This window comes from Strix uralensis, chromosome 1, assembly GCF_047716275.1.
Source record: "Strix uralensis isolate ZFMK-TIS-50842 chromosome 1, bStrUra1, whole genome shotgun sequence".
NCBI classification, from domain to species: domain Eukaryota; kingdom Metazoa; phylum Chordata; class Aves; order Strigiformes; family Strigidae; genus Strix; species Strix uralensis.
In genome coordinates, this window is record NC_133972.1 from 48,238,236 (window position 1) to 48,265,422 (window position 27,187).

The 27,187-nt window shown below is 37.3% G+C and overlaps 1 protein-coding gene across 3 annotated transcripts in view; it reads right to left on the reverse strand.

Annotated features, from left to right (window-relative positions):
- The window catches only part of ITGA8 (integrin subunit alpha 8), a 114,740-nt gene that overhangs the window by 23,571 nt on the left and 63,982 nt on the right, over positions 1 to 27,187 (reverse strand). For all 3 annotated transcript variants that reach the window (XM_074865064.1, XM_074865070.1, XM_074865076.1), the window contains 6 exons: positions 21,596 to 21,675; positions 18,461 to 18,541; positions 13,733 to 13,838; positions 11,742 to 11,900; positions 5,333 to 5,458; positions 1,917 to 2,030 (listed from right to left, as the gene is read on the reverse strand). In XM_074865064.1, coding sequence (XP_074721165.1) covers positions 1,917 to 2,030; positions 5,333 to 5,458; positions 11,742 to 11,900; positions 13,733 to 13,838; positions 18,461 to 18,541; positions 21,596 to 21,675 — 666 coding nt within the window. The remainder of the gene's footprint in view (positions 1 to 1,916; positions 2,031 to 5,332; positions 5,459 to 11,741; positions 11,901 to 13,732; positions 13,839 to 18,460; positions 18,542 to 21,595; positions 21,676 to 27,187) is intronic.

Genomic DNA, 27,187 nt, shown 5'->3' on the forward strand with positions numbered 1-27,187 from the left:
CAGATTGTTCCAGCCAAGAGTACTATCTCTGCCTCTCTGCCTGTCTCTATGTGTTAGGAACAGTGAACTAGTGCAGTCAAGTTCTTAACTGAACTTAGAGACTAGTCAGTGGGCGAACATCACAGTCTCTTACTGGAATTAGAAAAAACTGGAATAAAATTTCCATCATATTTTCCAATATATATGTTTTTCCTATGAGTGCAGAGATGCTTACACACTGACATTTTCTGTGCAAAATTTGGTAAGACCTTTGCAAACGCTTACACCAGAAGATGTGCACCCCAGTTACCCAGATTTGGAAGGACAAAGAAACATCCAAGCTGTCAAGCTTTTGGGCTTAAATTTGAACCAGAGCCTGCCCTTTTGTTCCACTAGCAGATGACTCACTGAGCAAACCTAAGTGAAGTAGATCCAGCGTAGTCTTTCAAACAGATTTGCTAAATATTGTATTTGTGTTAAGGGAACTGAAGAAAGAATATGAAAGTTTCCTGGGATTGATTGCTAATAGAAAGAAAATGTACTGACAAGTGAGGAATTCATTCACCTAGTATCTGAAAGGATGTCCTTTGTTACTGAGCTAGACAGAAATCACTCTCTCTCAAGCAAGGCCAGATGACAGTTCTATGCCCTCTTCAGTCATAATAGTGACAATAGCTGTTGCAGAAGAAACACAGAATGGGACCTTAAATCCTGACAGATGGGTAGAAAAACCTTTCAAGTCATCCTTTTGATAACCACTGCCATAGTCCTGTACACTAAGAGAGACCTGTGACCCCCAAAGTATGCACCCATTGTGGAGTTGAAGCCACGATGGTTAGCTGTTGGGCTGGCATTCAACTTTTTGTAAATACTGTCCCATCTGCTCTCTTGTTTCTCCAGGAAAGCAAGTTAAGCAAGGAAGAATTTCTTTTATTTACTTTCACATTTGAGGAAAGGGAGAAATTAACTTAAGAGGTGTGAGGAGCTTAATTTAAAGCTCCTGTTGTAAGCTGAAGAGCCTCAATTCTTATCTTGCTAGGCTAAGAGGTACTGTGGGGGCAAATCATTCTTCTCCTACAGCTACGGGAAAGACAGGAAGGTTCTTGCATTCCAGGTAGAAAGACTGGGGAATTCTAAATTCCTTGAAGAAGGAAGCTGATAATCACTCAGTTTGATCAAGTTAGGATCTGCAGGTATTTCCTAGTAACAGCAAACTGAATTATAAATTTCTCAATGTACTGCCCAGTGTTAAAGATATGACAACCACATAGTACTACAGTCACATAGCCAGCTGTGAGGTAACAGCTCACAGTGCAATTCCTCTGCCTTATGCAGTGTAAATACAATTCTGAGATCAGATGAAGCTGGAAATGCAAGAATTCACACAGAGAAGTTAACTTTTTCTATGGTCTGCACTTGTCCCTTCTTTTTAGTGGTAAGACACAGATTGTCACTACATGAGTGTTGTATGTCATAAGAGCTTGATACATATTACTCTTCCCTAGATCAACAGAGAGTGAATAACAATGAATTTTTAAGCTGGACACAGTCAACACCACATACTGTTTGGCTCCAAGGAAAACCTTTCATTGGGAAAGACGTGATGAATGCAGAGCACATCATGGAGACCTCTAAGATTATTGATCTGGGCCAGGAAAGCAGAAACAAAACCAAGAAAGGTGTTTAAAAATAATCTTGGAATTTTCAGGTAAGATTCAGGACATGAATTTGAGAGTGACTGATAGTGAGAAAAAGAAAAATAAGCAGCATGCATGCAACTTGAACAGGAACCAGTATGATGTTATCTTCAAAGAAAGTGATAACAAAAAGGATTTGCATTTGGCCCATTTAATTCCATCATTTGTATTCTTAAATACCTGGTCAAATAAAAGATACAGGGCTCTTTGTGTATAGGAAGAAATTTTTGTGTGCATTACCTCCAGGAATGTTTGGGCCCATAGCCGGGACCTGATTTTTAGCGCTGCACTCTTCCCTCTTTCCAGTTGTCCCACAGTGCAGGAAATTAGGATACACTTCACATTTGTACAGTTCTGTGTACAAAATAAAGGGAAGTCATACCTATGCTTTAAAAATGTATGTAGTAATTTTCAAATGCTATAAATTAGTAAAACAAACCAACTTTCCTTTAAAGAGTTAAGTAGTCTGAAATCAGTAATTTCATCTAATATACATGAGATACCCCATGAGTCTTTGTGAGAACTATAAACCAAGGGAGAGATTCTTTTTGCACCACCAATGAATACAACCACCTATCTGTAGTAATGAAAATAAAAGTAGTAATTTTCCACAATATCTACTCCGAAGAACTCTTAAAATGTCCCAGTACTTATCAGACCTTTGAAGCATGTGCTCTGTCTTCTTCTATCAGTCGTTTTGTGATTTCAACACCTTTTTTTTTCTGTTCTCTATGCCTGAAGTCTTTATTTATGTCCCTAAATCTTTTCCCTCTTCTGACTCTGTAGGTTTTCCTACTGATGTTTACATTACAGCAGCCAGAACATTTGCTGAGATTCATTAGTTGCTCTACTTGAAATTTGTTGTCCATGAAACATTCCTGATGAGCAGTGATTCTGGCTCATACACAGGGCTGAAGACAAAAGCCAAGCAATGCAACTCAAAACTACATACTCTATTAAAGTCTGCCAGAAGAATGTCACAGAAAAGGTTAAAAGCTGACTAGAAGCCACTGAAGGGAATGAGCAGAGTCTCATGGGGTAACCACAGAAATTATGGGGTTTTTGAGGGCATAGAAAGGAAGAAAGATCTCATAGAAAAATGATTTTAAAAAGCATGTGTAAAAAATTTATAGGTTTATATATATAAATGGTTTTTAACTGAAAAGTTTTGGATTGATTCAGGAGGAAGGCTGAAGTTTTAATTGATTGATATTTTTCTAAAAAAGCAGAGAATCCTTCCCTTGCAGATGCTTTATTGACACTCATGACAGGTCCTGTGACCCCAAAAGCAAAGCTAAGTTTTCACAAGTCTCTTCCTTCAGGAGAGTGAGAATGGCTGCAATACCAAAGCCCATATTTCAGAAAATGAGATGATGATGTATGTAACAGATCTGAAAACATCTCTAAGGAATCTGTATCTTTATAGACAGCTTTCCCCACAAATCTCTATCTTATCACAAGTAGAAGCTGTATGCTTAATCACTGTTTTCTAAATCTGCCTGAAAATGAAACTGTAAAGTTCCAGGCCTGGAACTTGCAACTGTAAACCTTTTTTTGAAATGAATATTTCAAAGTATCTGTTTATTTGGCTTTTCATATTTAAACATCCTCCAACTAGATTTATTTATCTTGCAGGAAGGAGGAAAGCTGTTTTCATTAATCATAGTGGCCAAAAACACATATTAACAAATGCAAAATTCTACTTTTGGCTGTCATTTTAGGACCTGAACACATAATTCTATTTTTCTTAGTTCAGCATGTATTGATTTTCAGAACACTGTAACACTATAACTAATGGGAGAGAAACGGAATGTTTAAGAAACAGTATAAATAGAATAAAAGGTTCTCAGAATATTTTTCCTCTCTGTGAAAATGCTTTGTTGAAAATGAAAATAACAAAATTTCTGACAAATAAAAACAAATTTTAACAAAGAATTACCTTTGGCCAATCAGTCATTTTCCAGAGCAACATTCCCTTTCCATGTATACTTCCACTGTGTCAAAAAAAATTTAATTTTTCTGGATCTGTAGTATGCAATGCTGAAGGCACGTAGAATCTGGACCCCTTTCTAACTGAACAAATGACATATTGCTTTTCTATGCTCATTCTGGAAAAGTCCTGCTATATATCCAGTGGTAAGCACTGTACCCAATCCTGTCCTAATCTGTGCTTATCAAAAGCATATTGTACTAGAAGACTACTCATCACAGTGCCAATTTTGTATTACTAAGTACTCAGCTAAATACTATCTGTTTAGATCAAGCAGCTGAAAAATCTCTGCTTCATATTTTAAGATGCAGAAACAGTACATACTTAAGAACTTTAACCACTTTCAGTTGCTGCAGTAATTTCCATGTTGGCAGCATATGAGCCTAATCACTGTGAAAGATAATGGATAATTAAGGTATTACTGAAGAATGGATTAACTGTTCTGTGGTATTGACTGGTATGGCTTCGAAAGCCCAGGCATTTTTCCTTCAGCCCCAGTGGAATCAGATTCTTTCCTGGGTATTAGGCTGATGAAAGAATTACATAGGAATCAACAGTGATTATTGTTTAAAATGGGTTTATCTGTGATTTTGTTCTTAATAACATTATGGTATTCATTACTTTCAGATTCTATCTTCTTCCTGTTATAAAAATTGCCAAACTAACTTTCAGAAGCAGCATAATTATTCTATTACTCCAGAATACTTAGGTCTGTGAGGTTCTTCTCTTCCTACCAAATCATAGTGATGTTGAGGAATTCAAACATGAGCTTGCAGTAAACAGCTTAATAAGAGACTGGACAGCATGAAAGAAACTCTGCCCAAGGTTCATAAAAATAAATGGAAAGCACTAACTGCATGAATCCCACAACTGACCTCAAGGTCACTGAGTCTGAACACAGCCTCTAGGCAAGGGGAGCTGATACCTACAATGCTGAAATATGCTAAAGATGAGACATTGAATGCAGGAATGGAAAAAACCCCACAACCTTTTGAAAATACAGCCAAACCCAAATACTCAGGTACCAGACTGACTAATCAGAACTATTTTCCTGGGAGAGAGATCTTTGCTCTTGTTCCAGCATTGTCTGGAATGTTAAAAATGCAGTGACTTGTCCCATTTGCCTTGCTTGTGGTACTGTAAAGGGAAAGAGTTTTACCTTTCCATGTGTATATAAGAACTTACTGGGGGGAACAAATATACTCCAAAGTATTTGTCAGAACTGTTACTTTACATGAAAATGTTAACTTTAAGTGTGAGCTACTCTTTACAAAAGAGCCAGAATGCTAGGAGTCAAGTTAACAAGCACAGACTTACCTTTCAGAAGTCAGAATCTGAAATTTCATTTGTGGAAGAGGGGCCCATTCTCTAAATCTGTGCTGAAATTCCCTGTGATAAGTGTGCCATTGCATGACCACAGGTTTGTCTGCTAACAGCCATGAGTAAGACAGCCAGGAATTTGGCATGCATTATCTCTAATGTAAAAATCTGTCAAAAAAAATTGCTAACCTGTGGCATGGTGATATGTAATTAGCAATATTTTAAACTGAGAAGTTAAAAATCACTTAGAAAAATATTTAAAAGTCAGCAAATAAACTGCAGTCACCAACAGCCACCTTGATATACTGCATGCATAGTCCCAGTTTATAGTTTTCAGATAGCTCACCAATATTTTTGCAGAGTTTTTCCTATGAGGTTCTGCCACTGTGACATCCCTTCTCCTGATGTAATGAGAAATTGTGGAATTATACAAAAAAGCAGCAAGTTCAGGAGTGTCTTGTGGAATAGCAAACTGCAAAAAGAAAAAATGTGAATGGTAAGGACATATTCACACAATTATTGTAACAGATTTGTTCCCTTCTCAGAGATCTTGAATTTTGGATTAACACAGTTTTGTCAATTTAACAGCACACCATGAGAATATACTGTCTTCAACTAGGAACATGATGTGTAACAGCACAGCAAGATATTGCCCTGTTATAGGAATTACAGTAGATAAAATATTTTTCAACTTTTTACTGGTGTCAATTTCATTGCTGTACTTAATTTTGTTAGACTCTTGGGGCCAGATTCTTACCTCTATAACAGGATAAATTCAAAGTTGCTGCATGGAAATCTGGTCATTAGGTCAGATTAGAATCTGCCTATTGAAATATAATGATTTTACCAGCTTTAGAATGTAAAAGAAAAAAAAGGAAATCTGAATTCTAGCAACACAACTTTTGATCATTATTTGTTACAGATTTCTCTCTAACTCAACTAACAATTCAACTCTGTATAATGCAACAGTTCGTTAATTTTTAATCTCATATTAAAATGTATTCTCTTTAGCTTTATCTTCACAGATTTTTATTCTCTGATTAAAACCTATTTTTACTGTTGCCTTCTACAAGGAGCATTTATGTCTTCTTCCAAGGAGCCTCAGAGAATGCCTTGGGAACCCACTTGCTACAGAGGGAAAGATAAATTCTAATTCATGACAATCCAATCATGTAAAATCACAATAAAATATATGTGGAAGTTTGCAATAAGATCTCAACCAGAACTTACCTAAACATATACAAGACTATTCTTTAAGGGCCTCAGATTATGAAGGGCTACATCAGACCCATTTTATCAGTTCCCTTAACCTCTGAACACTAAGTATCTTAAACAAATTCCTAAAGAAAATGTTTGGAATTGTAAGAAATGTTGTAGCACTAAAGGGAAGAAAATAGTGATAAACACACAAAGCCTTCCACACACTAATGCTATGTAGTACTAGATTTAGAAAATTTGTACCGTTCATCAGATTAAAATTATGAGGCTAAAGAAGGAACTGTTCTGAATTTGCCTGAGATCTTCAGTCAAAAGCATCCTACAAAGTGAAAGATACTATGATTTATTAACTGATGAAAACCCCTTATGAAAAATAAATCTTTTTTTCCCTGTTGCTTAATTAGGTTAACATTGGCTTTTTGCAATAAGGGAACAGTTAAATAGCTAGTAAATCTCTCCCTCTCAATGTGATAACACATGGGAATTCTCTTTCCAGGATTCTTTCACCAGCACTTACAGGCTTCTTTAATGATGACAAATTAAAAGAACCACAATATAATGACACGCCTTTGAAGAAGCCCTCAGTATATGATCACAACTGATACACATGTAGATCCATTTGAATACTAGATGATTCTTATATTTACTTATTTTTTTCGTAGATCCTAGAGTGTTAGCATCTTCAGTAGTGAATTATTACAGCAAAGGTTCAAAAACAGCCCTCTGTGATTAAGAGAAAACATACATGCCTCCTGAAACAATTCAATAGCAGAATTTCTCCAGTGGTCTAGATGTTCAGGTTAGAGATGATATTTTATCCTTCTTGAGCCAGTAGCATGGAAATGTACATCTCTGTCTCTGTAGCTATTTTATATGCCCCATATTTAGCACATCATACCTTTTTAAAAATGGTTTCTTGCTCCCTGCCTTTAACTACAATAGACTGTCTCAGTTTCCTCACCAGGGAAAACTGCACTGTTTTCTCCTCCTGAGCCTTGTCACCTTGAGCAGATTTCCAGATCTTTCCATTTCTTCACTTCTCATTTCAAAACCTGGTTTAGCTTTCCTGTTTTTCTAGCCAGGCAATACCCTCTGCTGCAATGTGTAACTCCAGCAGAAATGTTCTAGAAGAGGACTTTGTGTAAAAGCTGTTATACAAGAGGTGTCAGTCACCATTCAAGAGCAATGCATTGGATGGTATTATTTTGTCTCCAGACCAGGACTTACACACAGTAATAATGGCTCTGCAGCATGAGGAGACACTGCCTCTGGAAGAGGTTAGTTCCTGCCAGTCATGTTAGTGGATGTACCTTAACCACGTGGTGGATTTTAGCTGCTATTTCGCTGCCTCCCCAAGAGATGCCTCACTCATGGTACTACAGTGCTCAGCTATTGAGAATGCCATGTGTGTCACTGTATCAGGAGTCCTGGCTCAGGCCAAAAGTCCATCTAGCTGAGCCCTGTTCTCATCAACACTGCCTTTAAGCAGATGTGGAAGGAAGAGTAAGAACAGGGCATGCATATACAATGCTCTCTCCTAATAACTTTCAGCTTCCAAATGTTTTCAGCTTAGGGACTTCCTGATATGCATGAAGTTTTTGTTCATTATTAATTTTCACTGGACTTCTCTTTTGTGTATTTGTCCAGTTACCTCTTAAAACCATGTAAACTTTTAACCCTGACTACTTCCTTTGGCAACAAGTTCCAGACATCTAATACCTGTCACCATGAACCACCACTTCCTTTTTCTTGTTTTGAATCTGGCTCTACAGGCTTCATTTGATGCTCTAATTCCTGTGCAATGAACATACTGCATTCCTGTGCAGGAACAGGCAGAAAGCAGTCAATCCCCACCCACACTCTTCCCACCACTTCTGATCTTGCAGATTGTATTTGTGCATAGTCACCTCTTTCTGGATTGAAGCATCCTAGTGTACTGAGTTCTTCTGCAAGGGAATTTGTTCCATATCTTTGATCAGCCCTTTTGCTCTTCTTTACACCTTTTACAAGATTCATATTTTTATTATTTTGTTATTCTTTCATGTCCCTCACTGACTTCAGAGAAAGATAAGCTACAGAAAAGGAAAAGTCCCTAAATAAGAGTCTTCCCATGTGTGCACTTTGTGGAAGAAACAACAAAGCACAAAGGAAACCTTTCTACAAGACAAGAAGTTAAGCAATGGGGAGGAATATACTGCTCTGACTGAAACTGAACAATCTAAGTCATTTCAAAGAGGAAATGCCCAAGCACCGTAAGAGAGCTAGGTTCTGAAATCCAAGAGGAGAGAGGCATATAATGTCCTTAGCCTTATTTGGAAATTTGAGCCAGGCATCCTGCTGTTTATAGAAAACCTGAAGGAAGCTGTCTCTGTATCCTCTTCCCATCTGAAGCAATAGATAAGCATTACATGTTTGAAACCTGATTTGTGTATTCATGCTGTTCGGTGCCTTGAAAAAACGAAATAAGGAAAGGATGTTTAAATTCTTGCAATAATGATTGTGCATCTAAAGCCATATTCTGCTAAAACAGATGGACCATTATTTCATCATTACAGGAAGATTTCTTAAAAGCCTCAGAAGAATTTAGTCTTGTTTATGTAACAGATGCAACTGTTATCAAGTAGGAGAAGGAAAAGCAAACCGAAAAAAATGAAAAAAAAATCATCAAAAAATATATTGCCTGAAAATGTCATTAAGAACCGTGGCACTATTCTACACAGGAACTCTGCCCTCCTGACAGTAATGCTCCCATCTCAGCTTCTTAACTGAAACTTAGAACACAGTGGCTAGGGAAGGGGGATGGTGAACTCTTTTTCATGTACTTGCAACCTGATCTGACCAGTGGCTTTGAGATGCTAGGCTTGAAAATACAAATGCAGCAGCTCAGCTTCTTGTTCATCACCACTTTTGAAAAACAGGTGGAAATGGGGTGGAAAAGATTAATAGAAAAAATTCTCGGTTTCCAAACTTGCTGTGTTTTGGCTACAAAATGGAAACATTTTCTATCTCCCGTTCCGTATTACTCATTTCCTTTTTCTTCCTCTAGAGAAACTAAATAGAAGGGTGGAATCCTAACCCCTCTCTGGCTTCTTGGGTGAAACACAAAAATCTAGCCATAATGTATTTGGTATACATCAGTTTTTCTATATACTTCTAAGTATATATTGTAGTTCTAGCTCTCTAAGCTAAAGTCTTGTCTTGTAGCTCCTGTGGTCGTGAGCAATCCCCTTCACTAGGAAGATGTCTCCACTTTCATCCACTGTATAGATCTCAAACCCCTCCTGATATGCAAAAGATGTATAGCAATTTTAGCATTTGGAACACAGCTCTCCCCGCAAGATGTTTAACAGGCTACTGGTTAAACTCGAGAAGCGTTGTTTACTCCAGAAGTGTCTGGAATCGGTTATGCTTAATAAATTGGATACCTTGTTTTTGATGGGAAAATACGTAGAGCTAAATCTTCTGACTTTGAGCCAAACCAAGCTCTCTTGGGGGGATCTGCCATCACAAACACAGATCTTAAAACGGGCTTTTAGACACTGGCATATCAACACTTTACTGAGGAGGCTGCTACTACACCTTGTTAGTGTTTCCTCCAAACTCTGAGATCTCCAGCTCTGCTATAAAAGAAGAACCATGTCCACGAACGGGGAAGCAATTTGGTCAGCATACAGTACCTAGGAGTAACACTTAGGAAAAAATTGGCAGAGGAATTTTTTTCCTTTTTGCTGGTATGATTAAAATAATTACAGAATCATTTCCAAGCAGAAGAACCAAAAACCTGTCATGTTGCTGACAAAGCTGTACCTTTTATAGTTAACACTGATTAAGCCATAGAATAATCATAGACTATATGAATCCTTGTTCTCAAGTAGCAATACACAAAACCTTCCATTTCTGGAGTATATTCCATGCAGAATTCCAGTGATAGTTTCACTTTATTGGATATTCAAAGTATGTTATTTGAAAAATGAAAATCATTAACACTTTAAGACAAGTAAAAAATATATGGGCTTCTAAAATGACTCCCATTTTACAGATTACACTGTCTCATACTAGGTTGAGCTTAACCATAATACAAAATATAGCATATGATATTAAAAATATGTATTTTATCATATACTTGTTGCAAGGAAATAGCCCCTGGCAACAAAACATGCTGAGGACTGAGTGGCTAAGAATCAGCTCTGTAGAAAAAGACCTGGCTTAACCTGCACATGAGCCAGCAGTATGCCCTGTCAGCAGCGAGGGCCAACAGCATCCTGGGCTGTATGAACAGGAGCAAAAGCAGTACGTTGAGGAAGTGATTAGTCCCCTCTGCTCAGCACTCATTAGACCACATGTAGATATAACATTCATTTTTCAAGCCTCAACACTGGAATGAGTTCAGTGGAGGCCCCCCAGAGATGCTCAGGGCTGGAGCACTTGTCCTGCAGTGAGAGGCTGAGGGACCAGTGCTTATTCAGCCCGGAGATGAGAAAGCTTTGGAAGGACAAAAGCTGTCGGAGGGAGGAGGTTATCACAAAAATGGAGACAGGCTTTTCACAGAGGTGCCTTGTGGGATGACGACAGGCAACTGGCATAAATTGAAACAAGAGAGGTTTAAGGACAATCAAGAAGCAGCAGAATTTCCTCAGAGAGGTTTTGCAGTCTCTGTCCTTGGATGTTTTAAAGACCAGACTAGATAAAGTCCTGAACAACCCAGTCTGATCTCACAACTGACCCTGCTTGAACAGGATGTTGGATCAGAGTACTCCTGAGGTCTCTTCCAACCTGAATTAGCCTATGATCCTCAAAAAACAAATCACCATACAAATTAGCTGTGGATTATCTGTATAGGAGTAAAAACCTAAAATTGTGTTACATCCTTTAAAAATACTTAATGCTACAATACCTGGTGGCTGTCTGCTGTCTATTAAATAAACAGCTCTGAACAGTTCATGTTTTTCAATTTAATGATATTGCATTATTGTGCTAGAAAGGATTTTCCCCACTGCTAACAGGTTCAGGTGTAAGACCATTTGATAAACAAACCAGTGCTAGGTTGCATCAGACTCAACCGAAGAGTTCTGTGCATCCCTTGACATAACGAAGGTTTATGTCACCTTTGGGAGTTCATCTGCTAAGCACTGCTGTACAGATGACTTTCTGAATTAATGTAATGTAATTAAAGCATTTTCAGGGTCCCATGAGAACTGAAAAATTTTCTGTCATCTATTCAAGCCATGTTAAAAATGACCCTCAAAGAAAACTCTGCAAATCTTCATTTAAAACATTATCCTGTATCTAATGCTGCAATACTGAATCAAAATACAAGTTTCTTCTGATAAGAAGAGTACAGAAACCAAACACATACCATGCAATACAACTGTCACACTAGAAATATTATAGACTATCGGTATCTTGCTTCTCACCCAGGAAAATGATATCTGGGTCATTGTGAAAAACTCCCGAAAAGCTCCATCCTATTGTGAAGTGTAGGCAGAAAAAATGAAGCAAAATGCAGACAGGGATGGAAATAAAAGCGGCTGACTTACCTTTATTTGCATTGTATTAATAGGAGAGCTTGTCTGACAGTGCAATGGTCCATGTGTCTGAATATGAAGAATGTAAAGAAGAAATTCTTCTCGACTGGACAGAGGCCAACCGACATGGAGAACTGTATTGTTGATAGCACTTGGTCCTATATTGTGCAGCTGTGAAACAAATATCATCAGTGCCTTCCAAGGCAGTAAATAACAACAAAAGCCACAGCAACCACCACTTAGACATTTTCAAATTCTTAGTGCCCACAGCCTTGAAGTACTTTGGGAAAGATGTATAGATTATTAATATCATTTTATTGATGGAGAATCTGTGGCAGAAAAGGGAAAAAGGACCTCACCATATTAGTCACAAAGCCAGTGGTAAACCTGGGAGATCAACCTTTTTTGTCTGAGTCTGTATTCATGAAATTCATCACCTTTCCCATTTTTTCCTACATATGAAGGAGCTAAAATTACCTAAAACATCATAAAAAATCCAAACCAAAACACACTAGCAAAATACACTATACAAATATATACAATGAACCTTAACAGAACATACTTGAAATAGTAGCTGAAACTTCAGAACACAAAAGAATCACATTTCAGTGTGCAGGAATAGAAGGTATAGCAGAGGTTAAACTAGTTTTTGTGTTTAAGAACTCTAATTTCAACACCTCTCAATTCAAATTTCCCCAAAAGGAAAAAAGGAACTAGTTTTCCTAAAGTAACATCCCAGGACATTACTCTTTTCTGGGAAAGTAAGTAAAGATAGAAATAATAGAAATTTGAAAATCTGGGCTATTAAAATAGTGTCCTGATATCAATTTACGATTTGAAAATATCTGATGACCACAGGAAGCTGGATATGTGTTAACACTGGGCATGAGAGCTAAAGAAGCAGAACACCACTGAGCTTTACTCAAAGTTTCTAGAGATCCGAGAACCTCCTTTCTTTAAATGTGTAGAATTTTTGTGATTGATAAGCTTAATTTAGAATCAAGTGAAACCCACTTCCAATCTTACATCTTCTTCTTCGGTGGGTGTTTGGCCTTTTTTATGCTTTGTTGATATCAATAAACCATGAAAGTAGTTTCTTTAATCACTCTTTATCTATTTAATACATATGAAGTCACATACATAGTTCCACAAACAGCCCAAATGCCTGAGACAGGAAGATTTGTTAAGAGATTTTTCAGTTTAGAGAAATGTATTAAGATGAGGAATTCAGAAATATTTTGTATTTTTACAGTCTGATTCATTACAGTTTAGTATTATGCAAATTGTAATCTTACAGTGCTGATTAAGGTCAGTTGCTTATATTTTCTTGAGTGCTGGTTTGTGAATTATAACCGTATGTGAAGCATTCTGTTTTACCACCTAGAATAAAGGCCATCCATCAGATTCCAAAGATGGCCTGTGTTCCGTGTAGTTCACCCAATGCACTTTTTTCTAACCTGAACTCTTCTCCTTTAATTGATGAATCATCCACAGAAAAAATGCAACAATACAAGGTAGAAATATATATACTTCAAACTTTAAGAGATATTTTCAACAGAGTATTTTCTGAGCAATGAGGTAACAAATTACATGTACGACTACCATTTTTTTTTCAGTTAGCTAAATGTTAAAGGAACATATTTTTTCCTGTGCAGAACACTCACAGATTTTAATGAGAAACCAGTCAAATCACTGAAAATATTTGGCACTGGTTGTAATGCTTTTAAGCACTGGTTTTAATTCTTGTCAAACACCCAAAAAATTTATAGATCCTCTAAATGTCAAAGACAGACTCCTAGCATAAACTAATATCTCCTCCACTAACATGAACTAACATGAAGATACTGGAGTTGTGAATTCCAGATTAAATTTGGGTCATGTGCTAAAGTCAGAATATTTACATTTGTGGCTTTATCTACATGCAGATAAAGACAATAAACCTAGTTCATCAGAGTCTCAATGGGAGCAGCATGAGGTCCTGTGGCAACATACATAATTTTTACCTCATAGATGTGTTCTACTAAAGGACCAAGTTCTTCTTCTTTTGTAGGTTCATCTTTGGGTTCCCAGTTGTGAAGCGGCAAAATAATTGTTGGGGGGTGAGACACTCTAACATATAAAACAGGTTAAAGAGTAACGTTACTAGTGATCAGCTGCATTACTTTTAGAAAAAAATTAAGACCGCTATAGAAACCTGAGCCCTTATGGGCATTTTATTTGGGCACATTCATTAGAAGTAGGTGAGGTGAACAATACAATGCTTCCACAAAGTACTACCCAGTCCTTACAGCCTACTGAGGGTGTGCATTTAGTTTCATACTTCCTCCGATGAATGGATCTTTCCAGACAAGGCAGTGACTCTCTCTTTGGAGAGAGGAATGCAGTCTGTCAGGTATTTACATAATTCTCACTAATGAGGTATGAATACATTATCCACAAAACTAGAGTAATGATACGTAAATGTATTTTCTCATTTCCATTTAAAGTCTGTAGATGTTTAATGCTATGCATCTTCCTTCCCTGCAATACATTTTTAGACATTTATTTAACTGCTCTGACTGTAAATTCCTTATAAACACTGTTACTGTTCCTTTAAGAAAACTTGCAAAGCAGTCTATCTCATTTTACAGGTGTGAAACTGAGGTACTGTGACTTCCATAAAGTCACAATGGAAACTGATGTATCAAGAAACTGAATTCGGGACTAGAACCTGAAATAGTGCTTCAGTCTTCCCATTTGCTTTGCAAATGAAGTGGCAGCTAAGGCATTCCCTGAAATACTGTTGCAACTGCAACATGTAAATCAAACATAAATGAAGAAAACAGTGACTTAATATTTGACATCTTTCTTTCCATCTGCTATTTTATTTTTCCCTTCCTTCTCTGTCTGACCTCAAGAAAGGACCAAGCAGTCTTCTATTAACATTTTTATTTGAATCACAAGCATTTTATTTCCCACAAAAACTGTAAGTTCCTTGGAAGGGTCCCATTCAGATGCCAACTTTAACCTTATTCAGTTGTTGAGAAGTTGGAAAATCTGATTCCAAGAATTTCTTTTACCATGGTAGGCGAGTTCTGCTGAAGCTGGAATTTTGCTGACAGAAAACTGTTAAAAAAGAATCGCTAATGATTTTTTCAGAATGTAACATTTGACTAAAATGATGGACTTCTATCCGCTGATGTCAATTCACTTTCCCTTGAGTCTAAACAGAGAAAGCACTACTGCAAATTGCTCTTTGAAGAACAGAACAGAAGACTGGATGTTTTTGTTGCAAATGCTGACATTTAAAAATAATTCAAGAAGAAACAAACTGTTCTTGCTTCCAGCTCTTATGTCATACACAATGAATGAAATGTCTGATAGAAACTTTTCAACAGAATACAGCTTCTCAAAGCAGCAAGGGATTCTAGAGAAGAACAACTTAATACCATCCAGCTAAAGTACTCTTAATGAAATTTAGGGTATCTTGGAGTATTCTGCTAACTCTAAGTAGTTCCCCAGACTTCAAAAGGCCAGCAGTTTGTACTAACAACTAGGCCAGAGGACAAATTTACAAGCCAAACCAAATAATAAAGGAAATGAAACATATTCGTTAAAAAGTAATTTTAGATGAGGTACTTAGCCTAACTTGTTATATTTCACAAATGGCCTTGTTTCCAATAAGAATTTTAATTATTAATTGTTGCTGGAAAATAGGAACTTGCCCGTGTTGTTACAAAAGCCAAGACACAGAGACCCTTAAGCTACTGCAAAAATTTGTGAACCAGAAATTGTATATAGACAAAAAGAAGCAGGCAGGAGGTTTCAGAAAATAGTGTTTCCTATTACACTCCCTGTGTAGTGTTTTTCTTATCCACATAATTACAAAGTGAAAAGTGTAAATGTAGACATTAAATTAAAATGATTATAAAGTATGTAAGAACATTTATTTTTACAGATTTTACAGTTATTTTGGGGACTTCTGCTGTTGACATGAAAGTAGCAAAACCAGATCAAATCAAACAGAAATCCTCTCTTTTTACTATTTTATTTTGCATTTAACTGAGAATATTTTTAACATTTGAATGATTTATTAGACAAGGATTTTTCCTAGACTTTTAGGTGACAATGATCAGTCAAATAAGAGCACTGAAAAATAAGATAAAGGAAGTATGTTCTATGGAAAATGCTTCTGTGGGATATACAATAAGAAATCTGCCAGCTGTTAATCCTCACAGTCCAAATTACTTCCTTCCTGAATCCCTCATTCCTCCAATGCTCTTTCAGCAGTGGAAATAACAACTATAAAACCCTTACATTTTTATAGGAAAAAAAGGTAAGCAGAGTAATCAAATCTCAGTTATCAGAGCAACTGCTCATTGAACAAACTATCTAAGGAGTTATCTTAAATTTATTTTGAATAGGATATCGAAGAAGATTTCTTCCTCTCTCATAGAGACAGCATTTGCACGGGCCCACTGTGCAAGCATATATGCATGTATGCATATGCACAATTTGATAACTACTTTTCCTCAGTAAAATGTAAAATAATTCCAGTCCCACTTCATGCAACTCTGTGCAGAGCAGTAGGGAAACCAATGCAAGATATTTTCCAGCCCAAATGTGGACAGTGTCTCACTTTTATTTTTAACTAGGAAATTGTGAGCAAATATTCCCTTGGAGCTGTATGCTTTAGCATCTCTGAGTAATTAGCAAAATCTGTCAACAAAGCACTCGGGCATTTTCCTTTGTACATGCATGCTATAGCTAATAAGAAAACTAAAAAACTTAAGAGGAAAGGAACTGGAAGTCATTCAATTAAGAAATTCCTCTGTATTTAATGACCTGTTTCTTAGCACTGCAGGCAGCAATTAAAGCCACTTCTTCCACTTGTGGGCATGCTCTTTGTAAGAACCAAGGATGTTTTGGTCATTTTTTGGTGTCTATCTATTTACCTGTTACAGAACTTTTCAGTAAAAAGAACACACTATGGCACAGTAAGAACATGATGGAGGCAAAAAGTTTAAGAAGTCTGCAAAGAATACAAAAAGTTTGAAAGATTTTTCTATGAAAGTGATGAGCAATCTCACAGGAAAAAGTGGAATCCACAGCTCTGGAAGCAGCCCTTACTGAGAAGTCTCACGCAGGTATCCATAACCATTTCACTAATGCACGGAAACTCCAGCCAGTCCTTAACATGGGTGTGCACCCAGCCATTGCTGGGCAACACCTAGCAGTTGCTGGCTCCCAACATTTTCTCACGTATCTGCAGCCCACCAGCTGCAGATTCCTATTTTCTCAGCCTCTACTCCTCTTTCTGTGTTACCTTCTCCCTCATTTTGTATTTTTCACCTCTCTTCCTATCCAGCTCATTTCCCTAGATCACCACTAACTACAGAAAATGAAATACTTCTCTCATTTCTGTTCTTGTTAAACATATAGTCTTTCAACTGCTCCTTTTCACAAATATAAGCATTAATATATATCCACACAATCTTTGAGGGCCAGTCTTCTATTTTCCACCTAACTCTAGCCTTAGGATAGTCTTCTTAACCTGGAAAACACTTACAAAATGTGTTGAAAAATACTTCAAAAATCTCCCTGATTTAGATTGAATATTAGAGCAGAAAACATGATCTCTGTGATCTGCAAAATGACTGGACTCTCTGCTGGCACTAGGTAGTCAAAGTATTGTCTTAGAAGTGATAACAATAAATGGATTTTTATAAATCCATAAAAGCATAAGTAAATGCATTTTTATTTGTTTACACCTAAGGCAGCCCCTTGAGGTGCATCATATGAGAGACATCTAAGCCTCTTGCATCAGCCAGGCCTCACGGCCTGACTGTGGGAGTGAAGCTGGGCAGTGTACCTCCTGTTGTCACTTTGCAGAGCTGAGAATGGTTAAGGTCCAGAGTTGTAGTTTGAGAAGAGAAGATGCAGGAAATCTGAGATCCCAGACAAGAAGCATTTTGGGCAATTATTTGCTTTAAAAGAACATCCTGCTGAGTTCCTCCAGGATAGGAATCTAGTTCCAAGAGTTTACAGGGAAGTCTGAGATTCTTATCACCTACTTGCATTTTATAGTTTCTGAAACCAAGCTGTATGTGAAAATAAAGATAGAAATAATCATCTTTGACCATATACTGTGCTTGTTTAGTTTCGGTATTCCTTGTGTCAGCGGGCAGGCACCTGCTTCAGACAGAAATGTAAGAATCCTACAGTAGTAGCTGCCTGACCTCTTGTCACAGCTCATTCCTTTCTCCAAAGGCCTCACCGTGCTCTCCATCAGTATATGCCTCACCATAATGTGTTTCATCATTCCAGTCATAAAAGCAGCAGATTCTGCTTTGGTATTCAGAATTAAGTGCTTATGTGGTTGCACAAGCAGACATACACATATGAACAGGCATTTTGTACTAGTATCATCCATATACAATTTGAATGCCGAAATAAAATGTTGGCTCTGACTGGTGTTACTACAATGTGGGATTCTACATTTGCACAGACACTCAGTAAGTTTACTAGAGTCCATGGGGGCAATCCTGCCCTACATGACCTGGTAAGTCCTTAGTAGTTTCATCCTGCGAGGCTTGCAGGGGTGAGACTCCATGGGAATTCTCTTATCTTGGTGGATAAGGTGTTTGGCATTATAATATGTCCAAAAATTCACTACACGGGATTATTATACATGGAAAAATTCAATACAAAAAAATAGTTATCATTATGAATTGAAATGGTCCAATACTTACCCTCTGATCTGTACTTGAGCCATAGCACTGATGTTGATATGGAGGTTAACTAAATTGCTGGTGGGATTAATCTTGTTAGAACTGGAAAAGATATGTGCAAGGGTTAAAAAAGGTTATTTAGCAGAACTCTAGATTATTATAGACACAGCACTGAATACCACAAGGCCTACAATTAGGAAGAAATGCCATTGGATGTGTTACAGCATGGGCTTGCTATTGCCACTCTTCAGTCTCATAGGACACTGGTATTTAAGCTTGATATTATTTGAGCTGATCAATTCAAGCTTCCTTTGAAGAATCCTATGTGTGAATACGATGATACAAATTTATTTAGCTCAGAATATCATGTCAGTTTCCTTGTTCAACTTGGATATCTGCATGAACGGGAGTATCTTAATAGAAGGAGGGGGTTTCATGCATTGGAGGAAGGCAGCATTAATGAACAAGATAGGTTTTGTTATAATAAAATTTTCTTTTATGACCCTTCAGACTTGTGACTTCTGCATGACAGAGTCTTTGAAGAAAAAGAGCCAAAATAAACTGTTTCTTTACCTTTCTTATTTTCTCCTCTCCCTTGTCCAGAAAGTGTTTACACTCTTAACCCCACTTAGCAGTGAAAACAGATCCCTATGTTTAAAGCCTAGTGCTCTCACTCATTTTATTGTCTTTTCTTATTGCAAATCCTTAATACTAAAGGTAGTTTCTCTACCTCAAACTCATTCCTATGACTATAGCCCATTCATGTAAAGAAAGGTTTGCAGGTTCAAATTCATGAAGACAGTGAAAATAAATAATTACAGATTTAGAATTTATTTAATTATGGGATTAATGATACTGTTTGGAGGTTTTTTCCAAGAAAGTGTGGAACTACTTCCTTATTTCATGGAGACTAAGTTTCTACTGCTGTCACAGTTTACTGTTATCACATCTGGGTAGCATCAGTCAAATGGAAACATTCAGAGGAGGCCAGCATTCCCAGCAACTGACTCCTGAGGAGTAAAGGGCAGTACTTCTTTGATCCAGGCTTTCTGGTTACAGATTGCTAAAATTAGGAGCAGCTCTAATTTGTTTGTAAACTAATGCAGATTCCCCTCAAACATCATTTGAACTTTTGATGTAATCCTCTATAGCCATTGCTTTGAGTACAAAAGTACAAAAATTGCTTAAAGGATAAAAATGACTATACCACTAATTTGTTAGAATAAGCTGCTCTCCAATTTGTATAATGGTACTATTTTCCATAGAGTTCCAATACAGATTTTGATTATATGTATTTGGTATTCAAATCTTTTTTGTGCTTTATGGTATTCTGTAGAGAAGAAAATAGTTTAGATTAAAGTGCCAGGACATCTCCCTCTCTAAGGGATATATTTGCCTTATTTGCAAAATCCACATCAGGAAAGGAATCAGATTTCAAGACACTACTCAGCCTCTTGCTTATTTCCTATAGGTAATGAACTTTAGTCTTGCAAATGAAAATATTTATTTTCCACTTGATGTTTTGGAGTAAATTAAAGGTCTCTTCTGAATAAGTCAGACCAGGACACAAATTCAGGCATGTTTTCTGCTTCCCTTTCCTTCCATTTAGGTAATTTACTGGTAATTTCTGCCTTATGGATTTCTGTCTCCTTTTTCTTTTAAGATTGTTTTACCTATTCACTAAGAACATAGAAATGCACAAACTGTAGTGCTGCTTGAGAACGAATGTACAAAGCAGTGAGTTTTAACTGTAGGGTACATTCCCTATGCACGAAGTTTTACTTTTCTTTTTTCTTTACATAGCTGTGTGCTCTTCAGAATTTTGATACCATTTTGTGGAAACTGTCATTTTTGGTAGCCCAGTGGATTTCCTCCCTTTACATTTTAGTGAGTCACACTCACGGAGGAAGCATGAGATGTTGCTATCTTCTCAAGTTCAGACTTACTCTTCAGTAAAGCCTTGTCACTTTTTCTAAGTCACCTACCCTCAACTCTTATTACCTAGAAAGATCTAGCTACCCAAAGATCTCTGAACCTCCCCAATTTCACAGCATGAAAAGGGTAGTGACAAGAGCCTCTGATATCGATTTAAAAATGTATTGCTCGCATTAATGACCTGACAGTGAACAGTGGCATGGACAGGGGACCTACAAGCTAGACATTATATCTTGTATCTCTCTCTGGAGGAGCCCATGCCCAGGTTTGAATAGTCTGCAACTTGCCAGCCAGACCCCTGCGAGAGGGCTGAGGCCTGACCAGGCACCTCATTGTCTTCTGTGGGGCTGCTGTGCCCTTCCCAAGTTTCTGCATGTCCTTTCCTTCAAGGGTTACATTATGGAAACATGACTTAAACATTTTAAATGTCTCAGTTATTTACCATAGTGAACATGATCAAGGTACTCATTAAAGGCTAGACATTAGCAATTAAGTCTGTGTGTGTGGAGCAGTGAGGGCTCCATCAGGACCTCCAGCGTGTATTTGATGAGGACAGATGGGGCAGAAGCCCTGCCACCTACTGAAAAAGTCACAGGTTTGTTCTTTCTGTTATCATAACCCAGCCCATCCTGTGGTTTTTTGTCGCTATGGAGGAAGTACTGCTCAGCATAAACAAGAAGATTCTCCAGCAGTAATACTTCAGCCCCACAAATGTGGAGGAATGTAATGGAAAAAGAACAAAGGTTCACCTGCCCCAAACTCAAACGGTTTTGTCTCTTTGTGCCAGTAAATCTGTTGAGCAGATTTTAACTGCTCTCCTATTTTCTAAATTGTCATGAAGAAGTGGCTTTTTTTTTTTTTTCCAGAGCACAGTATGTTTTTAAATACAGAACTTTGTTACAAAGTGATTACTGTTCATTAATTCTGAAGTGAAAAATGAAGTGCAAATTTGGGAAATCTGTAGAAGATCCTTGGATCACTGACCAAAATCAGTTAACCTGAATTTTAACAAAATAAAATACTCAGAATAACTCTAAGACTGATTTTGCTAAAAGCTAACAAGGCTCCAACTCCACAAATCCTCCTGAAGAAAGCTACCATAGGAAAGTCCACGAAATAACTACTGACACCAAAGAGTTAGTTACCTTCTTATATATTAAGCTTCAGATATCAATAGGAATTCAGAATTTAAATAACCATACTCTTGATAAAACATCTAACCTTTTTATCTGCAGCTCAAAACTGATGCTGAAATCTGCATTTTCAAAATGTTGAACAGAAAATCGAATGCCTGTAGAGAACTGAGAAAGAAACAAAACAACAGGTTACTAAAAATGGTTGATCTCCGTATCAAGAAAGCAGTACTGTTCAACACTGCATTTCACAGACTTGTATAGGATACTGCCTTTAAAAATTAGTACGAAATAATATGATCTAGTTGTTTTCAGGAAAAATTACCATCCTGCCTGTGTATGTCACCAGATGGAAAACTTGGCTGGACAGAGGAAAGATCAAGAGGAACAGAGAAGCATACTCCCAAGAACACAGTGGTGGGCCCTTCTTCATCCAAACAGTCTTTGCTTTAGTTTGCAAAGTCAAAAGAAAATAATAGCTGTCTGGCACCTCTCACCCCTGCCTCCATCCATGCATGCCTTTGTCCAGGTCTCCAGGGCTTCCTGCTCCTCCCGTTGTCTCTGTGACTGTGACATATGAGCTGCATGCTTTAGGTGTCATGGGGTGACTGATCACCTGTTTTCCTTCTAGAAGCTAAATTAGCAGCAGCTTGATGTTTTAATTTGATTTGCTTTGAGTTTTTTCATTGCAGTTCAGTTAGGAGGAACACAACTTCAAAGTTATACTTGCAGTTCAGTTTGCCACAACTTGCAGTGTGTGACCACACAAGATAGAGGCTAAAACACACATTTCCCAAAACTGGAGATAAGGGCTTCCATCGGTGCTCCTTTGTTTTTGCAGATCTTGCTTTCTCCCTCTGATAATTTCCATTTGGTTTTCAAGAAGAGCACAGAGTAAAGCAGACCAAGTTAATTCAGAAGAGAGAATGGAACTGCAGGGCTAACTAAAGAAGGAATATACAATAGCATATGGTGGGATCTCTGTAACCCTCTTGTTGGATGTATTTACAAGCCCAGTAGTACGTAAGTGGCAGGAGAGCACCGGAAGATAACATCTGCCCTCCACTTAGTAAAATTGTGCTGTGATGTTTAAATTAATGTTTTTAATTGCTAAATTTCAACCGCACGTTTTAAATCTGGTAATTTTTGAAATGTGGATTTTGCATTGAGACTGGCAGCAAAGCCTACAGCCTGTAATCTTGTACAACTTCTCACTCTCCCCTACCTCCCCTATTGCCTGACGGTAGAATTTCCTGCCAGATAACTTGCACACTGTGCTTTCATTGTTTTAAAAAGGTTCGTTACATATAGCCATATTTTCCATGTGGAGAAACAACCTTCCTGAGAAATTCATCAAAAGGCATTAGGAAATGAGGACATCACTCCTTCATCTCTGCCAATATCTGATTAGATTGGGTGGGGGCTGGCAGCGGGGGGCAAGAAAGAGTTGTCTGCTTCCATACTTTCCTTAACATACTTGGGGTAGCATTGTCAGCAACAGGACAGGAAACAACACTGTAGAGTCTTATGTTTGGGACCTAGATTCAACATCACTGAAGAGGAGGCATTTTCGTCTGTGAGTGTCATTTCAGATGTTTGAGCAATCCCTTTTTTCCAAGCATTTTTTTTAAATTTTCATTCAATTCTCCATATTTCCTCACCTGTAGTGGTGCATCACTGGATCTTAACCCATCTCCACAACGAGACTTAGCTAACATGTTTCAATTAATTCTTTCAGTTGTCCTATGCTGAAAGTAATCTTGTAATCATAAAAGAAATGGCAAGTTCAAATCTTTGAATTCTTACCATTTTAATGACATAGCTATATCTAATCTCTCTTTTTGGAAGTAAAATCTTTAAGATGAAAAGATAATGCTCATTAAATTAAACAGAAGTTGAATAGCTGACTTGGAATAGAGATGTAAGCTATTTTTAAGACCACTTTTTTTGGACATGATTTTAACAACTGTATTGATATTTCAATCACCTTTAAAAATGTAATGATTTTTTTAATCTCTGAGACAAGAATTTTCAAATATTCAATTCTGCATTTTGCTTACTATTTTTACTAATCAGTCTATATAAATTTCTTTCCACTTAGAGCAGTAAAAACATTGATGAACCAAAGATAAAATTTTCCTCAGATAGAGCAGATGTGAACTGCAGTTTTGATGATCTATTATACACCTGAGGCATAATCCCTTATTTTATACTGAAACACACTCCTACTGTACAAGTCTGATAAGCTGCAGATGTTGCTTTTGTATGGTTGTATGAATTTGTTAATGTCAAGTAGCCCTTGACACTGCTACTAATAATGGGGCAAAGATGCTCACATGCTCTTGCTGAAAATCCACTCAGGCCAAAGCAGTTGAATTTGCTTGAGCCTGTAACTTAGCACTCAGCCTCCTTATTTTAGTAGGACATTTATTTCATCAAATAGTTTAATTTTATTTAAAATTTTTCAAGTGAAGTTAGTTTCATTAAAATTGCATTATTTTCCACATTAGGTAACATCATGTATCTTTGAAATACAGGACATTTCTGCTACTACTGATAAGCTGTAATCTGTTATTATGATGACAGGATCTAGGAGTATGCTGGGAGACAGAGGGCTAGCATTTTTTAAGCATCTTACAGTGCATATGAAAGAGAAAAACTCTGTGCTCTTGAAGAATGTTTGGTACATACCAAGAAATAGGCAAGATCTTCCAAGCCTCCCAGTCATCTAACCTTATTTCTATTCATTTCTATTAACTTCCAAATTGTTCTACCAGAATTTATAATAAACCAGACATCTCACTTGCTAAGGCCACTGAACATGCATCAGGAAGCTTGTCAGTCTGATGCATTTCAGTGTCATAAATAAGTACTTTGAGCACTCTTTGCCAGTGAGATGGTATCACAGGCATTTAGCTTGCATTCTGGGCCATATGGTATTTTGAGTTTCCTTCCCATTTCTTCTTATCTTCTTTTTTTACATTTTCATCTCTTTTCAACTACAAAGATATTACTGAAAAGGTTAAGTAATTTTTGTGGCCGGTAAACGATTTTAAGGTCACAGATTTTTAAAAAGTCAGAGATATACCAATTTTGATGAGAATAACGCATTTTGAAGATGTGAAGCGTGAGATAACTCGGTAGCCTCCTGCAGTAATATCACATGGGTTATATCACAAAATCCTGACATAACCCTCGTACGCAGAAGTTGATCTTAAACAGTTCAAGAATTCTAGGATTTCAGGGTGCTGAAAAGTCATTACAGTGACTCAATAGTTAAGAGTTTTAGGAATGTTTGATTTTGACCTAACCCTCCCTTCCCACTCCCTCACAACTTCCACAAAGAGTCCCTTTCTGACCGAATATTTTGAGAATAACTGATCTCCTGCCAGAACAGAATTGTTTTGCAAGATTGGAAATAGATCAGAGCAACCTTTCATGATTTATGCAATTTGTACAAAGGGCTGGTATTTTGCTTTTGGAAGTATATTTGCCATCATAAATACATTTGGACTGAAAAATCTCAAGTCCTTTCACCTTTACTAAAGCTTCCAGGAGAGCTGGTTTCAAAGATAAAGTTTGGCTTTAAGTTTTCACTCATTATAATAAAACACTTTTGCCATCTGGCTTTGTAATGCTCTATCTTCATATGCCTTAATTTTCAAGGGTTGGACTCTTTTGTGATAAGACAGAATATCCTTAAACATGCTATGAACACTGCTCTTTTATTCTGCTACTTCTAAATCTCTCTTGTGAAGTATTTCGTTTAGGAATATTTGGTAATAGTGCATTTATGGCAGCCCTAGAGCTGATTCTGAAGAACAGGATTAGTTGTGCTGTGAGAATTCATAAGGAAACAGGTGAGAGTAGTACTGCTTTAGTGGCCACCAAGTAGCATTTCTGAAGTCTTCACACTGATAGCATTTTGGGTTAAGGATGGCATGGAAACAGGACTTTGGATTCAAAGGGAGGAGTGTGAGGGGCTGTAGTCTAGTAGCTCCACGCTCAGACCTTTCCATTGCTTATGTTTACAACAATATGCAAACCACAAAGATTTGCTCCTAGATTAGTATAAAATGTTAGTGTCTCTTGTGTTTAGTCTTCCTTTTCTTGTCCAAACCTATGGGTTTTTATGCTTTCCACCCTCCCCGCTCTGCATCCCCATCATCCACAAGATTCTTGTCTGCTTCTGTCTGTATCTTGAGAATTTGCTTCTGCCATGAGACTAACCAGGAAACCACTAAGCAGATATGTAAATTTGCTGTTTTTCTGGTACAATACATTATCTGCCTTGACTTGGGATTTATCTAGTGCTTCAGCCCATCACTGCCTCCCATCATCCCATTAAGAAAACTCCATTCCTCAGAAATGTTTTCAATTACTCTTACTTTTTAGGCGTTTCATTTAGCAGAATAAAACAAAAACTACAAAACCTTTTAGACCTCTTCTCTATATCCTACCCAGAAAATGTTTATAGTATCCCCTTCAGACTTCTAGTTCACAGTAGTTCTACAGAGAAGGATCCTCACCAGGCAGGTTCCTGCTCCCAGGAGGTCTATCACCTGCAGTTCATTTTTCAATGGTTTCCAGCTCCTTGTAATCCCAAAGAGTCTCTTTGGGACTGCTCATGACCATGAAAGCAGACGACTGCATGAGACACCTGGTCTGTCTCATAATCACTTTCAAAAGCTCTATGACTGATCTGAAACTAACCTTATGATCCAAATAAGCTTATTCTAGTCCCAGTCTCCTATCATATGACCCATTTGGTTCTTTTATTGAGAGTCAGACAGGAACTGCTTCAAGGTCGTAACAGGCCAGGAAAACACTCCTCTATAGAGAGCCTGAAGAGTGAAATATTCATCTTTCATAGGACAAGCCTTACCTTAGTAGGGATTTTGAAGATACTAAGGAGATTTGCTTTGGTTTCTTTGCAAAGCCCCAAGTCCAATATGGAATACAAACAGTGGTAGTTTTCAATTAAAAGCTGTTGTTAATTCCTCATACATGTTCATGCTGTTGACTGCTTCTATTTATTAGGACAGCTTTTCATCTCGGTATAAAAACTTGGATTACTTGTTTAGTTAAATACTCATAGCATTTATGAATTTATAAGCAGTGCTAGAATTCCTCTGCAAGGGCATTAATGGCCAAACATTCCTGGGTTCAACACTTCTGGGATTTCCCTGAACTGTTTTGTCATGAAATAGAGACACCTGATGACAACTGTGGAACAGGTAGCACTTTTTTATCTCCAAACCTACATTTAATCCTTATCTGTTGTCCCATTGTCAGATATTATTCAGTTCCACTTTTGTCTAAAAACAAGGCTACTGATGTTCCATTTAATGTGTGGTATAATTTATGAATAGCTGACTTAGGAAAACATTTAGAATAACATTAATAACTTGAAGGAAAAGTTGATTCCAACCACATTTTAATGGATATAAATCATGATATAAACTGATAAGACAACCCTTATGCACTCAAGATGAGAATCAGGCTGAAGAAGCTGTTATTTACTATGCATATCTGAAGTAGAAAGAATACTAAAAGGGAGAAATAAACAGATCACATTATGGATTGGGATTCTGTTCTCATTACACTAGTGAAACTGCTGTGACTTGAGTCACTCTCATTTTCTCTTCAGTAAGTGAAACAAAACACAGGCTCTAGCATT